Below are 21,319 nucleotides of genomic sequence, written 5' to 3'. Positions count from 1 at the left end.
TCCTCATGCCCCACCAAAATATTGCCATGCCCCACCTTGAGAAACACTGTACTAGACGACCCGTGAACCCGTTGGGTTCCCGTTGTGACAGCGGTTGATGAAAAAAAAATCATTTCAAGAAAAAAAAAAAAAGATAGCTCCAGTGAACTATACTACTGAGGTTGTTTGCATACTTGACTGAATCGGGAATTTATTTTTTAATAATTTTTTTCGTTGTTCGATTTGAATGAAACTTGATACTGCACACTGCAGGAGAATGGTGAGTAATGTGGCCCTAAAATGTTTGCGCTGTCTTGTACCGTTTTGGCTGTATTTCGGGAACATACATACATACTGTTGTGGTTGACGAAATTCGCAAACCACCATTCAGGTCCCGTAGGTGAGATATCTCTGTAAGTATATGTGTAGTTAGTCCAAACCCGTTGTTTAGGGAGAATAAATGTCATTCATTCGGGCTGCGACCCTTTTAGATAGCCGTTTTTCTTTTACTATCTTTATTTTGGACCAGCCGCCATTACTACCACCACAACCACCACCAACCACGTCTCAACAGCCATCACACAACAACAACAACGCCAACAGCCACGACCTTTACCGTCACATCTCGCTCTCGCAACCATCGCATCACCGCCATTCCCGCGCCGCTTGTGGGCGCCGATCCTGGACTCGTGCAGGGCGCGCACCGAGCAGCGGGTGCAAAAACACCAGCCTTTCCGAAGAAATCTGATCAAAAACGATTCACGCCCACTTCTGTTCCGTCCGATCAGCGAGCGTGGGGCGATTTGGCCCCGCCTCCAGGTGCGTCGGAGTATAATCGCAATATGCAGATTCGCGGATCAAAAATCATTCACGCCCACTTTTCCTCTGTCCAATGGGGAGCCAGCCAGAGGTGAAGGGTCGAAGGTGAAGGAGCGAAGCCCCGGGGGCTATAAAGGGCCACGTTCGCTCGCCGAAAAGGCAGTCAGTCAAGGAGAGTTGAGAAGAGTGGAGAGTTGGAGAGTTGTGGCGGCGGCGAAGGCAGTCGAGAGGGCACTCGTGTCAGAGTCGGGGAGCTGCGGAGAGGGGAGGCCGGTAACGCGACCGAGGTCGCGGTGGAGACGCTCGTCGCGGGACCCAAGCCAGCGAGATATCCTCATTCCCCCGAGCATCAACAACCCCCTCCTGTTTCCCCCCGCGCTGAGAGTGTGAAAAGGGGGCCCCGTTCCCACCCCATTTCCAGGCAGTGCCAGCGAGGCCCGTGGAGTCGGGGCGCCACCGCCATTTTGCGGCTCATCACCAGACGGGTAGGCTCGACGCGGTCTCGGCCCCAGGCCCGTCTGCCCCCTCATCGTTGAGGGTGGTCCCTTTTTCTTTTGCTTTGAGTATATGTGTTGTCGGCGCCGTCTGTGAAGTAAAACTGTATAAGTGTTGCCGTGTGCTCGGTAGTCGGTAGTAGATCTGCATTGTGTTTCTCTTTTACATTTGCTTTTTGTGCATTATTGTGGTGTTTCTTCTTTTACATTTGCTTTTGGTGTATAATTGTATATGTGTGCTTTCCGTTTGCCACGGAATAAATGTGCTTTATGTTGAAGTTTCTCCCGTTTCGCTTTGTCTTTTCTTTTATTGAATCTCCATCTTACTTCACGTAAAGGGTTGGTCGTGGGCTAAAACGCCCGATAATTAATCGAACCGTCGAGGTTGACGATAACACCGCTCGGTTATCCCGATAGTACGGAACGGGTCGCTTAAAGTGGCCCGTGTCCGAAGTCGACCTGCGGCGAGGTGCGATCGCCCGGTCTACCCTCCGTGTGGGTACTTAGGTAGGTCGAATTTGGCGAGCAACCCTATCCCACGCGGGGGGCCGATTGGCACGATCGTGGTGAGGCCGAAAGGCCCACCCGTGACTAGTTCCCGGCGTTAGTCCGAGAGGGTCACGACGGGATTGTCCGTCCGGTGGGCGACGTGCCACGATTCGAGTTACGTGGCCGTTCGCACGCCGGCGGGCGCGAATCCGCAACACTGGTGTCAGGTCGTGAGATACAAACCCATCCCCCCTCCTCGCGGCACTGGTGTCGGAGAGCGGGAAAACGGGCTCTCCTGTCTCCAGCTAAATTCACGGGAATCAGTCCAGGGGTGAGAGGAGCGACCCCCGATTCCCTCCAAATTACGAGCGATTCAAATTAACCCTTTACGAGAAATAAGATGGCGTCTCAAGGCGAGCGGGAGCCGGGGGTATTAGAAATGGATTTAGAATGTGTAGAATCCATGGTCCAGGATGAAATCCCCGTGCAGGAAATGTTGGTTGTGCAGGAACACGAACTCCCCCAACTGAACCCAGAGCCCGAAATAGGTGAGGCGGCGGCCGCGGTGTACGACACCTCCCCTCCCCCTCTCCGCCAAAACCCCCCGATCCTTGCCGAATCGGCTCAGCTGAGTGCACCCGACATGGCCCAGCTATGCGCCATGCTGGCAGCAATGACAGCGAGGATGGATACAAACACAAATGAAATGAAAAATGAAATAAAAGGCATGAACGAAAAGATGGATGCGAATACACAGCAAATGAACGAAATGGAAACAAACATGAAGAAAGAAATGAAAGGGCTGCGGGGTGAGACGCAGAGCATGGGCTGAAGCCTGCAGGCGGGCATGAAGGCAGTAAACTGGGGAACTTAAAATGGCGACTCCACGTGTGGGAGCGAACGAGCTGGGAGGGAGTGCAACGGCTGTCGGGCCCGCGGTGGAGGCGGGTAAGGACAAAGTAATTCGGGGGACGTGTTGGGCGAGAAGTGTGAAGGTGATGGAGAAAGCAACAGTGGCGGTGACCGAGAGGGAAAAACTAATTGGGGTGACGGAGACGTGCACGAGGGAGATAACGGAAGAGACGGAAATAATAGTTGAGATAAGGGAGATAAGGGAAGAGGTGACTGAGTTGGCAGAGACACGGGAGATGGGAACGATAGAGGGAAGACTACACGATGAAGACGGGGTAAGTGACGCACACACACACGGAGGTAGTGGAGGATAATGCGGGTGAGCTCGCGGACTGGGTAGAGACCCGGTGCGAGCAGTTGGATGGCCTCCTCCAGGAACGAGGGGAGGGAGTATGCCCCCTTGAGGCAAATCACGACCAGGTGGGTTCGGTCGTGTTTTGCGAGGTTGAGGGGACGGGTGCTGTGGACAGGTGCACGGAAAGCTTGGGGGGTATAGAGGCCCCGGAGACTCTTGTGGGGACACGAATCCTCAGTGTGGTTGTCCCTGTGTGTGTGGTGCAAGGTGTGAGTGCGTCCCCGTGTATGGAAGCGACCCCGTGTGTGAGTGGTGTGGTGGCAAGTGTGCCGGAGGGCGTGCTTCCCAGCGCGCCATGTGTGTATGAAACACCGCGGGCGAGTTCCCCCGCGTGTGTGAATGAGACACCGCGGGCGAGTGCCCCCGCGTGTGTGAGAGACACCGCGGGCGAGTGCCCCCGCGTGTGTGAGTGGTGTAGTGGCAAGTGTGCCAAAGGGCGTGCTTCCCAGCATGCCGTGTGTGGATGAGGCACCGTATGTGAGTGTCGCCGTGTGTGTGAGTGAAACGGCCAGTATGAGTGAGGCACCGCGGGCGAGTGCCCCCGCGTGTGTGAGTGGTATGGTTTGTGAGGGAAATGGCACGAGTGAGTGGAAGGCCGCGAGTGAGTGGAGCCACGTGTGCAAGGGAAATGGCATGCGTGAGTGAGCGGCCGAGTGTGAGAGAGACAGCGTGTGCAAGGTCGCTGTGTGTAAGGGAGATGTCGGTCGGCATGTGTGAACATGCAGCCGCGTCTCCCGGTGTGAGTTTAATGGTGAGGTGTGTTAGCGTCGTAACACGCGGGAGTGCGCGTGTTGAATGGCGACGACGACGGCGACAGAAGAAAGAAAGCCGAGTAGCGGCTGTAGTTGTTTCGGGGACCGTGCCGGGTTCACCCAGCATTGAGCACGAGGTCCGTGCTGTGCAACGCACGAGGCCCCCACGTGCTCGCTTGCGAGAGTGAAGTCCCGGTCCGGAAACGCCAGCGGTGGATTTGCCGATCCCGCGGACGGACAAAGTTTAGGCAGGATTTCGGATTTGGACCGGACGGGTTCTCCACGCGATCGTGTGTGTTAAGCTCCAACGGGAAAAGCACATGTGTTCGCGTGGGGAACCCCTCGAGACGTGGGGCTTGTGTTTTTTTTATGCGCACGGTGACGTCATGGCTGCACGTGGGGTTTGAATCCGGCAGGAAGGGTATCCCTGCCGGATGGTTCCGTCCAAGGAGGGACGAGGTACACGTGCAGCTGCATGACGTCACGGGCAGGTGCAAAGTGCGCGAGCTGTGAGTTGCCGCGCTGGTGCTGCGCATGTGAAAAAAAAAAAAAAAAAGCAAGCCTCACTTTCGGGTGCACAGGATTCCTGGGCAAGGGGTGGAAGACCCCCTTACCAGGGCACAGGATGGAAACTAGTTAGGGGGAAGGGGTAGCTTAGCTAGACCGGCTCCATGGGGCAGGGGTAAGTCCTCATGGGGCCCGTGGAATGGATTAGTTAGAGGGATTTAGATGAGCTTTAGGTGGGGAAATAAAATTTATTTTAGAGATTTGGAGACAGTGACAGCCTTTGGATGTGTAGAGTTGACGTAGTTTAGCTATGTAGTGTTAAAAGGAACGTGCTACTAGTTTAAGGGACGACGTGGGAGCACGAGTTAGTTAGAGGAGGTAGTTAGAAGGATGGCAGAGTTCAGCGGTGAGTGTGTTGAAGGGTTGGTGAGTGAAGTGGAAGCATGTGCTTGGTGAGTGAGTGAGGCCAGCGGGTCTGTGTGTATGGATCGAATGGGGACTGCATGGTGCGATGAGTGATTGGGGGGAGGAGTGACTCCCGCCCAAGGGACCCCGGGGTCAGTGTAGACTGAGTTAGTGGGTTAGTCAAATTAACAAATATGGAAGTCGTTTTGCTGTTGGTGTGAATGTAGGCTCGAAACCCGTTTGGAGGGGTGCAGGAGCCCTGTTGACGGGCTGGGAGCGTGGCTGCGAAAGGTGAGTATCGCTGAGTGGGTACCCCGGGCACCAGGCTAGTCGGCCGTGGTAGGCCAAGGGTCCATGGGGGGCCAGGATAGCGTAGTGGGCATGGGTGCGCCTGCTTGGTGCAGGGGCCCGGAGCGCCATTAGCCGCGTGGGCAGTGTTGTGGGCACGGGTGACCCTCGGAAAGGGGCCTGGGAAGCCAGCCTGCCACGTGTGCGTTTCAGGGGAGGTGCCATGGGGGGCACTCCCCGGTGTTAGGGAGCTGGTAGGCTCGGAGGCAGTGTAGTGCCCGGGGGTGCCATAGCTGGAGATTTGGCAGAGGGTCGTACCTGCCAAGAGGAGCCACGCGTCCCAGCCATGAGACCGTGTGAGGGCACGGAGAGAAAATTGGGGGGCGAGGCCCGAAATTGAGAGGACACCAACACAGGCGACGGGAATCTGGGTTGTTAGAACCAATAGTTTAAGCAAGAGGCGCTTGTTGAAAGCCCCGGGGTAGTTTAACAGTTAAATGGATAGGGCAGAATAGGAAGTGTACCCCCCCCGGCACCATCCATCCCCTCGCTCTCGTTGGCCGCTGGACCCACTTTGTGTTATAGATCGCTGAACTCTGGGGAGGCCATTCTGAGGCTTCGTTGGGCCTCGACACAGGACGCTAGCTCTCCCTTGTTCCCCTCCGGGAAGGGAACGTAGGGGTTGGGAGTAGGCTAGGTGACAGGATAAGTTAGCCGAACAAGGACAGTACAGGGGGTTAGGGGACGATTTATAGTGGGGAAGTAAAAATAAAAAATAAAAAAGTTGGGGCTAAATTGGAGTTTGACAAATTAAGGGAGTGGGTATAGACAGTGACAGGCAAAGGCGATAGGTTGGGAGGGAGACCGTAGGGTAGGTCCGAGCCCGCCTTCCGAGTGACCAGCACCACCGCACTCCCTCCACCAACCTCCACTGAACGGCAAAGGCTGGCCAGCTTCATCTGCTGGCTGCTTTGCTGCAAGGCAAAGGCCGGCCAGCTTCATCGGCAGCTGTTGTTTTGCTGCAAGGCCTGTGCCGGCTGGATCGGCTGCAGCTGCTGTGCTGCAAGGCCTGTACCGGCCAGTTCATCTGCGGGCTGTGTTTGCCTGCAGCGGCCTTGTTCTGCAGGCTGTGTTTGCCTGATCACCTTTGCCATGCCATGCCCACTGCCCCTGTTCACCAGCACCGTTCAATTTTTGCTTTGCCCCCCCCCCCCTGTTCATTGCCATGTGCGCCAGGATCAGAAAGCAACAGTTTGCAAGCTGCAAGAACTGCCCTGTTGGCAGCTACAACACGGGCCTGCAGTGGCGGCCCGTGCACAATGTTTGTGTCCATCCATCCATCCGTTGTGTTCATTGCGTGTGCCACTTGAGCTGGCACGGAGACTGCGTTTGTGCAGCCCATGCACCGTTGTGGTTCACTGCGTTCATTTCAAAAGGGAAGGCCTTGGACTGCATGTGAGCAGCCGGCCACGTTCCCTGTCACCTGCATTGTTTGAGCCAGAGACTGCATGCGAGCAGCCTGGCTCCCTGCTAACTGCTTTCTTTTTGCAGAGACCATTGATCCTGGGCCATGGTTTAGTGTAAAATTTGTAAGTTAAGGTTAAGATGTACTGTAAATATGAGTGCGCCCCCGGCATGTCTGTCTTAGCGCCGGCAATTTTATTTAAGTCGTCCGTGTGAGTGGGTTTGTATAGGTAGTTACTCAGCCCTCAGGATATTTATTTTGGGGACACGAATACCATGAATGTCGCACTCAGGGATCCGTAGGTAAAATGTACTAGGGGAAAACTACACATGATGGCACACGAAAATTTGACGACTCGGGACGAGTCTGTAAAAAGGGGAGGGGGTAGTGTTGTGGTTGACGAAATTCGCAAACCACCATTCAGGTCCCGTAGGTGAGATATCTCTGTAAGTATATGTGTAGTTAGTCCAAACCCGTTGTTTAGGGAGAATAAATGTCATTCATTCGGGCTGCGACCCTTTTAGATCGCCGTTTTTCTTTTACGACCTTTATTTTGGACCAGCCGCCATTACTACCACCACAACCACCACCAACCACGTCTTAACAGCCATCACACAACAACAACAACGCCAACAGCCACGACCTTTACTGTCACATCTCGCTCTCGCAACAATCGCATCACCGCCATTCCCGCGCCGCTTGTGGGCGCCGATCCTGGACTCGTCCAGGGCGCGCACCGAGCAGCGGGTGCAAAAACACCAGCCTTTCCGAAGAAATCGGATCAAAAACAATTCACGCCCACTTCTGTTCCGTCCTATCAGCGAGCGTGGGGCGATTTGGCCCCGCCTCCAGGTGCGTCGGAGTATAATCGCAATATGCAGATTCGCGGATCAAAAATCATTCACGCCCACTTTTCCTCTGTCCAATGGGGAGCCAGCCAGAGGTGAAAGGTCGAAAGTGAAGGAGCGAAGCCCCGGGGGCTATAAAGGGCCATGTTCGCTCGCCGAAAAGGCAGTCAGTCAAGGAGAGTTGAGAAGAGTGGAGAGTTGGAGAGTTGTGGCGGCGGCGAAGGCAGTCGAGAGGGCGCTCGTGTCAGAGTCGGGGAGCTGCGGAGAGGGGAGGCCGGTAACGCGACCGAGGTCGCGGTGGAGACGCTCGTCGCGGGACCCAAGCCAGCGAGATATCCTCATTCCCCCGAGCATCAACAACCCCCTCCTGTTTCCCCCCGCGCTGAGATAGTGTGAAAAGGGGGCCCCGTTCCCACCCCATTTCCAGGCAGTGCCAGCGAGGCCCGCGGAGTCGGGGCGCCACCGCCATTTTGCGGCTCATCACCAGACGGGTAGGCTCGACGCGGTCTCGGCCCCAGGCCCGTCTGCCCCCCTCATCGTTGAGGGTGGTCCCTTTTTCTTTTGCTTTGAGTATATGTGTTGTCGGCGCCGTCTGTGAAGTAAAACTGCATAAGTGTTGCCGTGTGCTCGGTAGTCGGTAGTAGATCTGCATTGTGTTTCTCTTTTACATTTGCTTTTTGTGCATTATTGTGGTGTTTCTTCTTTTACATTTGCTTTTGGTGTATAATTGTATATGTGTGCTTTCCGTTTGCCGCGGAATAAATGTGCTTTATGTTGAACTGTTTCTCCCATTTCGCTTCGTCTTTTCTTTTATTGAATCTCCATCTTGCTTCACGTAAAGGGTTGGTCGTGGGCTAAAACGCCCGATAATTAATCGAACCGTCGAGGTTGACGATAACACCGCTCGGTTATCCCGATAGTACGGAACGGGTCGCTTAAAGTGGCCCGTGTCCGAAGTCGACCTGCGGCGAGGTGCGATCGCCCGGTCTACCCTCCGTGTGGGTACTTAGGTAGGTCGAATTTGGCGAGCAACCCTATCCCACGCGGGGGGCCGATTGGCACGATCGTGGTGAGGCCGAAAGGCCCACCCGTGACTAGTTCCCGGCGTTAGTCCGAGAGGGTCACGACGGGATTGTCCGTCCGGTGTGCGACGTGCCGCGATTCGAGTTACGTGGCCGTTCGCACGCCGGCGGGCGCGAATCCGCAACAATACATACATACATACATACAAGATGATAGTTTTCGGAATATATAGATGAAGTACAATGTGTTCATATAATTGATAATGTTCAATGTATCATCTGGATTCTGCTAAAACTAAAAAAAAACCAGCACCACTTACTTTTCAATGAATCATCTCCCTTCACAAGTTTCAGGTGAGCCAATTACAGGTAAGTTCTGCTCAAAATAATACACTGACATTTCACACTTTATTATGCAGACATTTGTTTTTAGAATTAATTTGAACATTAGCATAACCCACGCTCTACGAGACATGTTGGGGTGGGTGTGTTTGAGAAAGGAACAAATGCAGAGTATCAGTAGTAATTTTACTTTAATGCAGTAAGTGGAATACGATTTCACTGTTTCAGAACCATTTTATTTACTTTTTTTTGTACCATGCACCTCATATGATCTTTGAGATAATGTAAGCCGAATATCACGTTACTTGAGCGCAGAACAAAGTCGAAGATAGCGCGACACGAAACCACAAACTCGGAAATAATATACAAGACGGGTATTATGATGTTCTGTGCTGTTTTTTGGATCATTCAATTCCCTTCAATAAGAAGTTGATGAAGAATAGGTTACCTGTTAATTGTTTAAACACTACTGATGTGACAGCTTTTTGGACTATACAGGCTCTTAAAATTGTTTAGTTGATGAAGTTTTTTTTTTGGATGACTTAGTGTGTTTTAGCAAGCAATTAAATTACTATATGGTTGCTCATATAGTCAAGGAGATAAAAAAAAACATGATCTCGTCGGAGGGGAAGTCAAAAGGTCATGAGTCCAGAACCTTGGGTGTGTTCCATTACCAACTAGAAGGGCACACGGTAGAGCGCATACCTCCACCACGTAATGCCTGATCCACGAGAACTTATCAGGGCTAATAACGTTTTTGAAAAATCATGCTCTCGATGAGTTTAGCCCTATCTCTCAATCGTGAAGAATCACTGAAAAAATTCTACTAGTCGGATCCAAATCTGTATCTTCACCAAATATAATCAGTTCATCCTTGTCACATACCCAACCTGCCCACCACATTTCATCCGGATCCAGCCACAACTTTTTGAGATATTCTGTACACAAACAGACAAACAAACAGAGATGGTTGAAAACATAACCTCCTTCACTTTGGGTGGTGGAGGTAGTGAGCTTGAAGAGCGCTTGCCAAGCGACTTTAGCACTCAAGCAAGCACTCCAACAAAACGATTGATAAGGAACGGCTGGCTTGACAAGCGATGACAAGCTGATTGGTAATGAAACACACCCGAGGACTATCAAACACGTCCCATTAACACCACTTCTCCATTTTTCAACTTTTTAATTTCTCTCTCTACAAGGGCGAAACTCATGAAAGAGCAAGATTAATTGACAGTAGGGGTAGCATGGCAACAATTAGGCATAACCAGCAGGACCATAATCGAATGGGAAAGGGAGAAAGACAAAGAAAGAAGCGAAAGGAGAGAGAAAGATTGAGATAACAAAGTCGGATGTTGGAGAAGAAAAGATTAATTGATAAGAGCAATAAAGAACTTATTGAGACTTCAGTACATTGTTCGTGTGGCCTGGTGAACGTTACAACAACAAAGAATGTATGGGAAACTTTAACACGAAGTATTTGTAATGTTAAACTAAGAAACAAACTTTGCAGAAAACCTACCCCTCCATCACGCCAGATTCAGATCTGTTGACAAGTCTGATTTTTATCCTCTTCCTTCACCTCCTCATCCAATCCTCTTCTACAAACCCTCCCTGGCCAATCCACCGACAGCACACACACCCCCCCTGCTTTCTCTGTTTTTCATTTAACGCCCCCCCCCACCCACCCATTCCTGAAATCGCGTGTGTACGATTCCCCGCCCAGCCACAAAACGTTATGAAAACCGAGGATTAATTAACGTGTTTCACTTACTCTGGCAGTGAAAAATAATGGAAACACCTGAGAACTAGAAGGGCACCCGGGAGAGCACGTACCTCCGGCCCGTAATGCCTGATCCACGAGAACAAATCTGGCCCAATACATTTTTGAAATATCGTGCCACATATCGTGTTTCGTATTCGTATTCGGATTCTCGTTACATAAAATTATCGCATTCGGATCTTCACCACAATCGAATCAATTGGTCGTGGTGACACACTGAACATGTCCACCAAGTTTCGCCCAAATCCAGCCACGACTTTGAGATATCGTGCTATTTTTCATTTTTGGCCCCATCTCTGAATGGTGAAGAATCACGAAAAAAAATCTAGAAGCGCACACGGGAGAGCGCATAACTCCGCCACGTAGGGCTTGATCAATGAAAACATATTGGGCACACTACATTTTTTTAATATCATGCTATACAACAGTACTATATATCGCTTTTGGCCCAATTTCTCAATGGTGAAGAATCACTTTAAAAATTAAATAAGTCTCGGATCCAGATCCGGATTCGAATCTTCAGCAAAATTGAATCAAGTGATCTTTGCCACACACCCAACCTGTCCAACAAGTTTCGTCCGAATCCGTCCACAGCTTTTTGAGATATCATGCTATATATTAGCTTAGCCCTATCTCTCAATGGTGAAGCATCACTTAAGAATTATTAGATCTGGATCCGGAATCAGATCTTCACCAAAATTGAATCAATTCTTCCTTGTCACATACCCAACCTGACCAGCAAATTCAATCCGGATCGGTCCACAACTGTTTGAGATATCCTGCACACAAACAAACAAACAAGCAGTCATAGACTGGTACTTACGAAATCGTTAACTTGATCTCTGACCTTGTCGAATAAAAGCTGTCTCAAGAGAAGGTAGCGACGCAAACCAGAAGTTTATACAATGAATCTGCACCAAACCATCAAAAATTGTAACGTCGACCGAAGCAAAAATCTCCATTTCTCCACGCAATTATTTTATACAAGCCGAAGCCCCGTCACAGACGGATTCCGTTCATTCAACCACCCTCACCAGCTCACCCACACTCGAGGGACATGGACTGGACAGGGCGTGCTTGCTCCCGCCGACTCATCCACCGTCCCTGCCCCATTCCCCCCCACCTTCAATTTGCTTACCCCCGCCCAAAAATTTAATTACCCCGGCCCCGCCTCTTCACTCCCCGACCCCCCATCTCTTGATTCCCTGCCCCACAGTCCCAGTCATAGACTGGGACTTAAGAAATTGTCAACTCGACCTCTGACCTTGTCTAATCAAAGCTGTCTCAAGAGAAGGTAGCGACGCAAACCAGAAGTTTCTACGATAATTCTGTATCAAACCATCAAAAATCGTAACGTCGACTGAAGCAAAAATCTCCATTTCTCCACGCAATTATTTAATATTATTTTATCAAAGTCACAAAACCATAATATTCAGCCATCCACCAACAATCTTTACATAATCCGACAGCTTTGCGAGTCAGGCATGCGACGATAACCTTTATTGGGATAAAAAATGACTTTTAAACACCATCTTTATCGAAAACACCGTCAGCGCGCACACGCAAAACCTTTACGTGGTCAACGACGCGTCTGCTGGAGCGCGCTGCACCACGTGATGAGCCGTGACGCGGCGAGTGAAATATTTTTTATACAATCTTAAAACGTCTCCAAAACATCCGATTTTTACCAAAATTGACAACCGAGTTTTAAGCGTCCTAAGCGATCGCAAAACCGAAGACAAAATTAAAATCGAAGTTAAAACGAACTCGTAACGTCGAGCGAATCAAAAATACTCCATTTCTCCACGCAAAACCTTAACGTCACTCAACGACGCGTCTACTCAAGCGCACTGCATCATGGGACGACCCGTGACGCGTCGAGTGAAATATTTTTTATACAATCTTAAAACGTCTCCAAAACATCCGATTTTTACCAGAATTTCGACAACCGAGTTTAAAGCGTCCAAAGCGATCGCAAAAACCGAAGACAAAATAAAAATCGAAGTTAAAACGAATTCATAACGTCGAGCGAAGCAAAAATACTCCATTTCTCCACATGAATTTACGGAATTACGTTTGACCTCACCGTGACCTTGACCTTTGACCGATTTTGACCAACATCTAATCAGCACGAGCCATCACCCTCCTGAATCACGTGGTGTAATTTGACATTGGTAGCTTCTTCCGTTCTCGAGTTATCGTGCCTACAAACAAACAAAGTAAACCAATGTCACCCGCAGGGTCTTGCCAAAAGGTGACCGACCACGTGTGACTTCTTTAAGGTCACACTGAGGTGAACAGAGCTGCTATCCACGAGGAGCGACTCCTTGAGGAATATCTGCCGACGAGAGATTCCGATGAGAATCGTTCTACAGAGTAACCATGAAAAATATGCGTTTGCCTCATAACGTCACCAAATGACATCATAATGCCTCAAGCTTGACATATCTAGAAAGCACTCATCGAGGTGTTCAATTTATGGTATGACACGATATGGTTCCTAAAACTTGAAAGTTTGACCTTTGGCGCTAACCATGAAGGTCACGGCCAATTGCCACCAAAGATGAATCAGCTGAGCACCAGACCATGAACTTTATTCCCATGAAGTTTGAAGACGATCCGATCAAAAATACTCAAAAAATAAGGGTTTCGTCGACTCCCCTGATTTGCGACAAAGTGACCTTGACCTTCAAAATTTTGTGCACTGAAAGGGACCTCTATAGGCCTCTGATATACGAAGTTACAAAAATTTCCAATGACAACTGTGCACTGCAGAGTGATTTATACGTGATTACAGACCAAAAAAACAACAAAAAAGAAACATATGAAGGTCAAGGCCAATCGCCACCAAAAATTAATCAGCTGAGCGCCAGACCATGAACTATATTCCCATGAAGTTTGAAGACGATCCGATCAAAATTACTCAAAAAATAAGGGTTTCGTCGACTCCCCTGATTTGCGCCAAAGTGACCTTGACCTTTGACCTTCAAAAATTTGTGCACTGAAAGGGACCTCTATAGGCCTCTGATATATATGCTGTTACAAAAATTTCCGATGATAACTGTGCTCTGCAGAATTTTTTATACGTGATTACAGACAAACAAACAAACAAACAATAAAAAAAAACAAGCTGACTAACATATTTGCAAAAACTTCATTTTGGCAAGATAACAAACAGAAACGGAAGGCATCAATATACTTACGAAATCTTTAGATTTCGTAAATAACAAACAGAAATGGAAGGCATCAATATACTTACGAAATCTTTAGATTTCGTAAGTAACAAACACACAAACAAGCAGTCATAGACTGGTACTTACGAAATCGTCAACTTGACCTCTGACCTTGTCTAATAAAAGCTGTCTCTCGAGAAGGTTGCGATGCAAACCAGAAGTTTCTACGATGACTCTGCACCAATCAAAAATCGAATGTTTGACCTCACTGTGACCTTGACCTTTGACCGATTTTGACCAAAATCTAATCAGCGCTTGCCACCACGCTCCTGAATCACGTGGTGCAATTTGACATTGGTAGCTTCTTCCGTTCTCGAGTTATCTGTACCAAACCATCAAAAATTGAATATTTGACCTCACTGTGACCTTGACCTTTGACCGATTTTGACCAAAATCTAATCAGCGCTAGCCATCACCCTCCTGAATCACGTGGTGTAATTCGACATTGGTAGCTTCTTCCGTTCTCGAGTTATCGTGCCTACAAACAAACAAACAGAAACGGAAGTGATCAATATACTTACGAAATCTTTAGATTTCGTAAGTAACAAACAAACAAGCAGTCATAGACTGCTACTTACGAAATCGTCAACTTGACCTCTGACCTCGTCTAATAAAACCTGTCTCCAGAGAAGGTAGCGACGCAAACCAGAAGTTTCTATGATGATTCTGTATCAAACCATCAAAAATCGAATGTTTTGGATGTTTGACCTCACTGTGACCTTGACCTTTGACAGATTTTGACCGAAATCTAATCAGCGTGAGCCATCATGTGGTGTAATTTGACATTGGGAGCTTCTTCCGTTGAGTTATCTGTACCAAACCATCAAAAATCGAATATTTGACCTCACTGTGACCTTGACCTTTGACCGATTTTACCAAAATCTAATCAGCACGAGCCATCACCCTCCTGAATCACGTGGTGCAATTTGACATTGGTGGCTCCTTCGGTTCTCAAGTTATCGTGCCTACAAACAAACAAACACACAAACAAGCAGTCATAGACTGGTACTGACGAAATCGTCAACTTGACCTCTGACGTCGAATAAAAGCTGTCTCTCGAGAAGGTAGCGACGCAAACCAGAAGTTTCTTCGATGATTCTGTACCAAACCATCAAAAATCGAATGTTTTACCTCACTGTGACCTTGACCTTTGACCGAAATCTAATCAGCGCGAGCCACCACCCTCCTGAATCAGGTGGTGTAATTTGACATTGGTAGCTCCTTCCGTTCTCGAGTTATCGTGCCCACAAACAAACAAACAGAAACGGAAGTCATCAATATACTTACGAAATCTTTAGATTTCGTAAGTAACCAACACACAAACAAACAGTGAGAGACTGGTACTTACGAAATCGTCAACTTGACCTCTGACCTTGTCTAATAAAAGCTCTCTCGAGAAGGTTGCGACGTAAACCAGAAGTTTCTCCGACGATTCTGTACCAAACCATCAAAAATCGAAATTTTTGGATGTATGACCTCACTGTGACCTTGACCTTTGACCGATTTTGACCAAAATCAAAGCAGCATGAGCCATCACCCTCCTGAATCACTTGGTGTAATTTGACATTGGTTGCTTCTTGTGTTCTCGAGTTATCGTGCCTACAAACAAATAAACCAAGCAGTCATAGACTGGTACTTACGAAATCGTCAACTTGACCTCTGACCTTGTCTAATAAAAGCAATCTCTGGAGAAGGTAGCGAAGCAAACCAGAAGTTTCTACGATGATTGTGTACCAAACCATCAAAAATCGTAACGTCGACCGAAGCAAAAATCTACATTTCTCCACGCTATTATTTTATCAAAGTCACAAAACCGTAATATTCGGCCATCCACCAACAATATTTACATATTCCGACGGCCTAGCGAGTCAGGCATGCGACGATAACCTTAATTGGGATAAAAAATGACTTTTAAACACCATCTTTATCGAAAACACCATCAGCCCGCACACGCAAAACCTTTACGTGGTCAACGCCGCCTCTGCTCAAGTGCACTGCACCACCTGACGACCCGTGAGCGCGAGTGAAATATTTTTTATTCAATCTTAAAACGTCTCCAAAACATCCGATTTTTATCAGAATTTCGACAACCGAGTTGTAAGCGTCCTAAGCGATCGCAAAAACCGAAGACAAAAGTAAAATCGAAGTTAAAACGAACTCGTAACGTCGAGCAAAGCAAAATATCTCCATTTCTCCACGCAATTATTCAATATTATTTTATCAAAGTCACAAAACCGTAATATTCGGCCATCCACCAACAATCTTTACATAATCCGACGGCTCAGCGAGTCAGGCATGCGACGATAACATTTATTGGGATAAAAATTGATTTTAAACACCATCTTTATCGAAAACACCGTCAGCGCGCACACGCAAAACCTAAACATAACTCAAAGACGCGTCTGCTCGAGCGCACTGCATCACGTGACGACCCGTGATGCGTCGAGTGAAATATTTTTTATACAATCTTAAAACTTCTCCAAAACATCTGATTTTTACCAGAATTTTGACAACCGAGTTTTAAGCATCCGAAACGATCGCAAAAACCGAAGACAAAATTAAAATCGAAGGTAAAACGAACTCGTAACGTCGAGCGAAGCAAAAATACTCCATTTCTCCACGTGAATTTACGGAATTATGTTTGACCTCACTGTGACCTTGACCTTTGACTGATTTTGACCAAAATCTAATCAGCGCTAGCCATCACCGCCTGAATCACGTGGTGTAATTTGGCATTGGTAGCTTCTTCCGTTCTCAAGTTGTCGTGCCTACAAATAAACAAACAAACAAGCAGTCATAGACTGGTACTTACGAAATCGTCAACTTGACCTCTGACCTTGTCTAATAAAAGCTGTCTCTAGAGAAGGTAGCGACGCAAACCAGAAGTTTCTACGATGATTCTGCACCAAACCATCAAAAATCGAATGTAAACAAATCCATGAAACAAATTTGACCTCAAAAATAATTGGTGGATGAATTAAATGACAAAAATATGCAACTCCTCTTCAAATTTCAAGTCAATCGGATGAAAATTAACTATCGTAGAAATGCAGCCTATGTTGTCCTTTTGGCCGATGTTGACGTCGAAAATAATTGGTGGTTGAATTCAGTGACCTGATATGCAAATCCTCTTTAAATTTCAAGTCAATCGGATGAAAATTGAGGATTTTAGAAATACCTCCTCAGTTGTTGACCTTTGTTGCTCTTTTGACCTCGAACACAATAGGCTTCTTCCTTATGCCAAACTCCACCATGTGATGAAGTTTTGTGAAGATGTTGAAAATTGTGATCTGTAGGCGACAAACAGACAGACAGACACACGAACACAAAGGCAGACAGAATAACAAGATGTCATGCAGAGCTTGATACTTGCAAAATCCAGAAAAATAATTTGACCTAATTAATAATTGGTGGTTGAATTCAATGACCAAATATGCAACTCCTCTTCAAATTTCAAGTGAATCGGGTGAAAATTGACAATTTAATTTGGCCTATGTTGACCTTTTCGCCGATGTGGACCTCAAAAATAATTGGTTGAATTCAGTGACCTGATATGCAAATCCTCTTCAAATTTCAAGCCAATGTGATGAGAATTGAAGATTTTAGAAATACCTCCTTCATTGTTGACCTTGGGACTATGTTGACTTTTTGGTCCACGCTGACCTCAAAAATAATTGGCGAGCAGAATTCAGTGACCTGAAAAAAAATCCTTCAAATTTCAATTCAATCGGTTGAAAAATGAGGATTTTAGAAATCTCAAAGTTGTTGACCTTTGGCCTATGTTGACCTTTTGGTCTATGTTGACCTCAAAAATAATTGGCTAGTCAAATTCGGTGACCTGAAATGTAAATCCTCTAAAATTTCAAGTCAATCGGATGAAAATTGACAATTTTAGAAACTCGGCCTATGTTGACCTTAAAAATAATTGGCTGGTTGACTTCAGTGACCTCAAATTTGAAGTAAATCAGATGAAACTTCAGGAGTTTAGAAATACAACCGAAGTTGTTGACCTTGGTCCTATGTTGATCTTTTGAGCGATGTTGACCTCAAAAATAATTGCCTGGTTGAAACCATTGACATGAAATATAAAACCTCTCTAAATTTCAAGTCAATCGGATGAAAATTGAGGAATTTAGAAATCTCGGGTAAGTTTTTGTATCCCTTGTTTTTTGGGGAGGTATTTTTGGTCTACGTTGTTGAAGCTCGCATGAGAGCGAACACACAACACACAGCAAGGGGGGCATGAGACAAGATCGGCGGGAGTGGGAAGGACAAAACAGTGGGGAACAGAGACATCAGGAGATCTGTGGAAGGGAGAAGGATGGGGTGGGGAATATGGGATATACAAGATGGACATCACAGGGAAGGAAAGCAGGGAATTTGAAGGATGTGGGTTTGGGGTGGATTAACGGGGGTATAAAAGATCGAGGATTTGTATGGGGGGTGATAAGAGGTGGTGGTGAACAGCTGTTTTGAAGGCCTGGAGGGAGGAATGAGATTGAACAGAGTGAGGGAGTCGATTCCAAAGGTGGGAAAATGAGGAATGAAAGAGTGAAGGTGAGCAGTGATTCGTAGTTTGGGCAGTTTTACCAGAAGGGGGTTTTTAACCAGAAGGGGGTTTTTTTTTTTTAAGTCAATCAGATGAAATTTGAGGATTTTTGAAATCTCACAAAAGTTGTTGACCTTTTGACCTCAAAAACAATACGCTTCTTTCTTTTGACAAACTCTACCATGTGGTGAAGTTTCAGGAAGATCAGTTTAAAATTGTGACCTGTAGGCAATAAACAGACAGACAGAATAACAAAATCGACTAACCAATATACTTTAAAAATCTTCGATTTTGCAAGCAACACAAAAACTGTAAAATGGTTCTTGTACATCATGAATCTGAGTTTTTTTCCAAGCTCTGCCTCCCTTGGCAAATGGCACTCTAGAGGCATAACCAGGAAATTTGAAGAGGGGGTTGGGGCTGGGCAAAGACAAAGACTTGGGGGCAAGAGGGGTGGTTGACATGCATAACGTGAACATCTACTTTTTACGTCCACCATCGAAGGTGGATGGAGGTTATGTTTTCACCCCTGTATTTCTGTCTCTCTGTCGATGAGCAGGATATCTCAAAAGTTTGCAGATGGATTCGGCCAAAATTTGGTGGAAAGGTTGGGTGCATGACAAGACCAAAATGATTAAATTTTGGTGAATATCCAGATATGATTATTTTTAATAGATTCTTCACCATCGATAGGGCCATAAGTGATACGTGTCATGATATCTCAAATGGTTGTGGACATTTACAGATGAAACTCGATGGACAGGTTGGGTATGTGACGAGGACAAATTGCGTCGATTTTGTTGAAAATCCGAATCCGAGAAATGTTGAGTTTTTATAAATAATTCTTCACCATTGAAAGATGGGCCAAAAACGATAGGCTCAAGACATGATGTTTCAAAAAGTTGTGAATGGATTATGACAAATCTCAGAGGATGAGTTGGTTAGATTACAAAAACAAGCTGATTACATTTTGGTTCAGGTCAGCTGATTCGGCCTATCCGTGGATACAAAACCTAACATGTTCAGCCTGGCAGAAGTATGAGCTCCACCGAATGCCATTCTATTTAACATTGCAATCAGATTGGGCTTGTCCTAACGGACTAGACTCGGTCTCACTGGAGATAAACTCTGCAGGATGAGCCTTGAGCTGAAAGCAAATTAGCAAGCGTGTGAATTACACGCATAGTGGCTATCGAGTGCAGCCTGTGGCTGCTGGTTGCATCATTGTTTGGGACGCGGCTTTTTGCCGCTGATGCAGTGTCCCCTTACCAGTACACTGGTGCTCATTTTTGCCGACCTCGGAAGGATGGCAGGCTGAGTCAACCCCCTGGTGTATTAATTCAGCGGCACAACGGGGCTTGAACTCAGGATCCTAGGATCCCGAGCCACCGCCCAAGCCACTAAGCCAACACCAGGCTTACGCGCATAGTAATTCACGTTGTTAGGGTTTTTGATTTATTTTTCTTATTTTCCCCAAATTAATTTTCTCATAACTGCATGGGTGTTCTATGAACTCTCCAATATTGATTTTGTAAGTTGTTTGAATGTCAGGCATTAACTTGTGTGTTTGTCTTTGTGTGGCAACTCTTCCATGAACCTTTGACCCTGTACACACACACACAAAAATAAAAATAAAATCTTCAGCACTTTTCAAATTTAATGATTGATCGAGTGCTTTTTTACAACTTCATCCCTTTGTGAATCATGTCAAAGGGTGGTAAGAGCAACCCCTGCAGACAAATTAACAAATGTACAAGCTGTGTCAGCTTGAATGGACCGTGTCCAGCTTGGTAGTTCATGAAGACCTCTTCCCAAGTACCAGGATCCGGCTCAGTCTGCACCATTCGCTCAAAGTTGAAACTGTTGTGGTCCCGGGTTCGGTGGCGAGGACGACCGCTAGATGGAGCAGTTGGGCCATCTTCCACCAAACACCGGAATTGAAGGTCGTCACTCTGGATAACTCCGAAGTCGACGGGTTGCTTAATGGACCGTGGACGCCAATATTTCGACCGTGCGGTTAGGGTCTTTTTGTCTGATTCCAATTTACCGAAGTAGCCGCGCGATATAGCTACCGGGGAAACCACACCCTCGGCCGGCTTTGTCCGAACCGAGTCGCTGTTACCGACTCGGATCCGGCGTAACCGAGCGGGAATTACCAAAGCAGCCTCGCCACAAATCACAATTTACAGCACAATCGGCCTCCCTAATTCTCAAGCCCGAACCATACTGGGTCAATGAAAGAAAACAGACAACGAACTGGAACATTTAATAGTTATTTATTTACAATGTAAGAGGGAGGGAAACACAGAGCAGACTTAACCATGAATAATAATGCAGGCAAATGTACAATGGCAATCACTTAAACGATTTCTACTTATCAGACTGGCCACAGACAGACACCCACACACCCACAAAGAAATGGACCTCAAGGGTCTTTTTATTCGGTCCTTCAGCTTGGGATGGAAGGTGAGCTGAGGGTCAGAGTCTGGCCGGGTACCTGGCCGCCTCGTGCGGTTTTACCGACTCGCACTTGTGGAGCTCGGAGCCCGTGGAAGGGAACGGGGATCCCAGCTCGAGCGTTCCAACACAACCCACCATGGTGGGACTCGAACCCATGACCCAGAATCTAACGAGCCCACAATCCTGGCTGCCACGAATGACGATCGACGACACGAGCACCACGAAATACCTCCGCTACGACCACCACCACCACGAGCACCAACCACCAAAGAACCCCGAAAAAGACCATCTGTGTGGGGACAGCTCGCCACTCTTCTTATCCCTACTCCAGGCGGGTGGAGGGATCTGCTCCGAGGTATCTCGCCTCCGGATTGGTCGGGCGATTGGTGTCCTCCCTCATTGGATAAGGTGAACATTCCATCTGGCTGGGGCAGGGTCGGCTCTGAGGTGATCTCATCCCCGATTGGTTGGGGGACACATTCCATCTCGCTGGGGCGGAGTCAGCCATGAGGTGATCTCACCCCCAATTGGACGAGGGAAACATTCCATCTTGCTGGGCGGAGTCGGCCCTGAGGTGATCTCACCCCCGACTATGTCCGTGGCCAGAAACACGTGCG

General features: G+C 47.5%; 1 protein-coding gene across 2 annotated transcripts in view; it reads right to left on the bottom strand.

Annotated features, from left to right (window-relative positions):
* The window catches only part of LOC147026845 (sulfotransferase 1C2-like), a 58,740-nt gene that overhangs the window by 23,954 nt on the left and 13,467 nt on the right, over positions 1 to 21,319 (bottom strand). The window contains exon 1 of one of the 2 annotated variants that reach the window (XM_085882691.1): positions 10,200 to 10,334. The exons of the other annotated variant lie outside the window; for it this stretch is intronic. Within the exon in view, the coding sequence (XP_085738817.1) occupies positions 10,200 to 10,207 (8 nt within the window). The 5' untranslated portion in view covers positions 10,208 to 10,334. Of the gene's footprint in view, positions 1 to 10,199; positions 10,335 to 21,319 lie in introns of those variants that run through there. 2 annotated transcript variants of the gene reach the window in all.

This window comes from Eptatretus burgeri, chromosome 5, assembly GCF_056783735.1.
Source record: "Eptatretus burgeri isolate ZD-2024b chromosome 5, Ebu_testis_v1, whole genome shotgun sequence".
Lineage (NCBI taxonomy): Eukaryota > Metazoa > Chordata > Myxini > Myxiniformes > Myxinidae > Eptatretus > Eptatretus burgeri.
The sequence above is the reverse complement of the archived record's forward strand: the minus strand, read 5'-3'. Positions and strand labels throughout refer to the sequence as shown.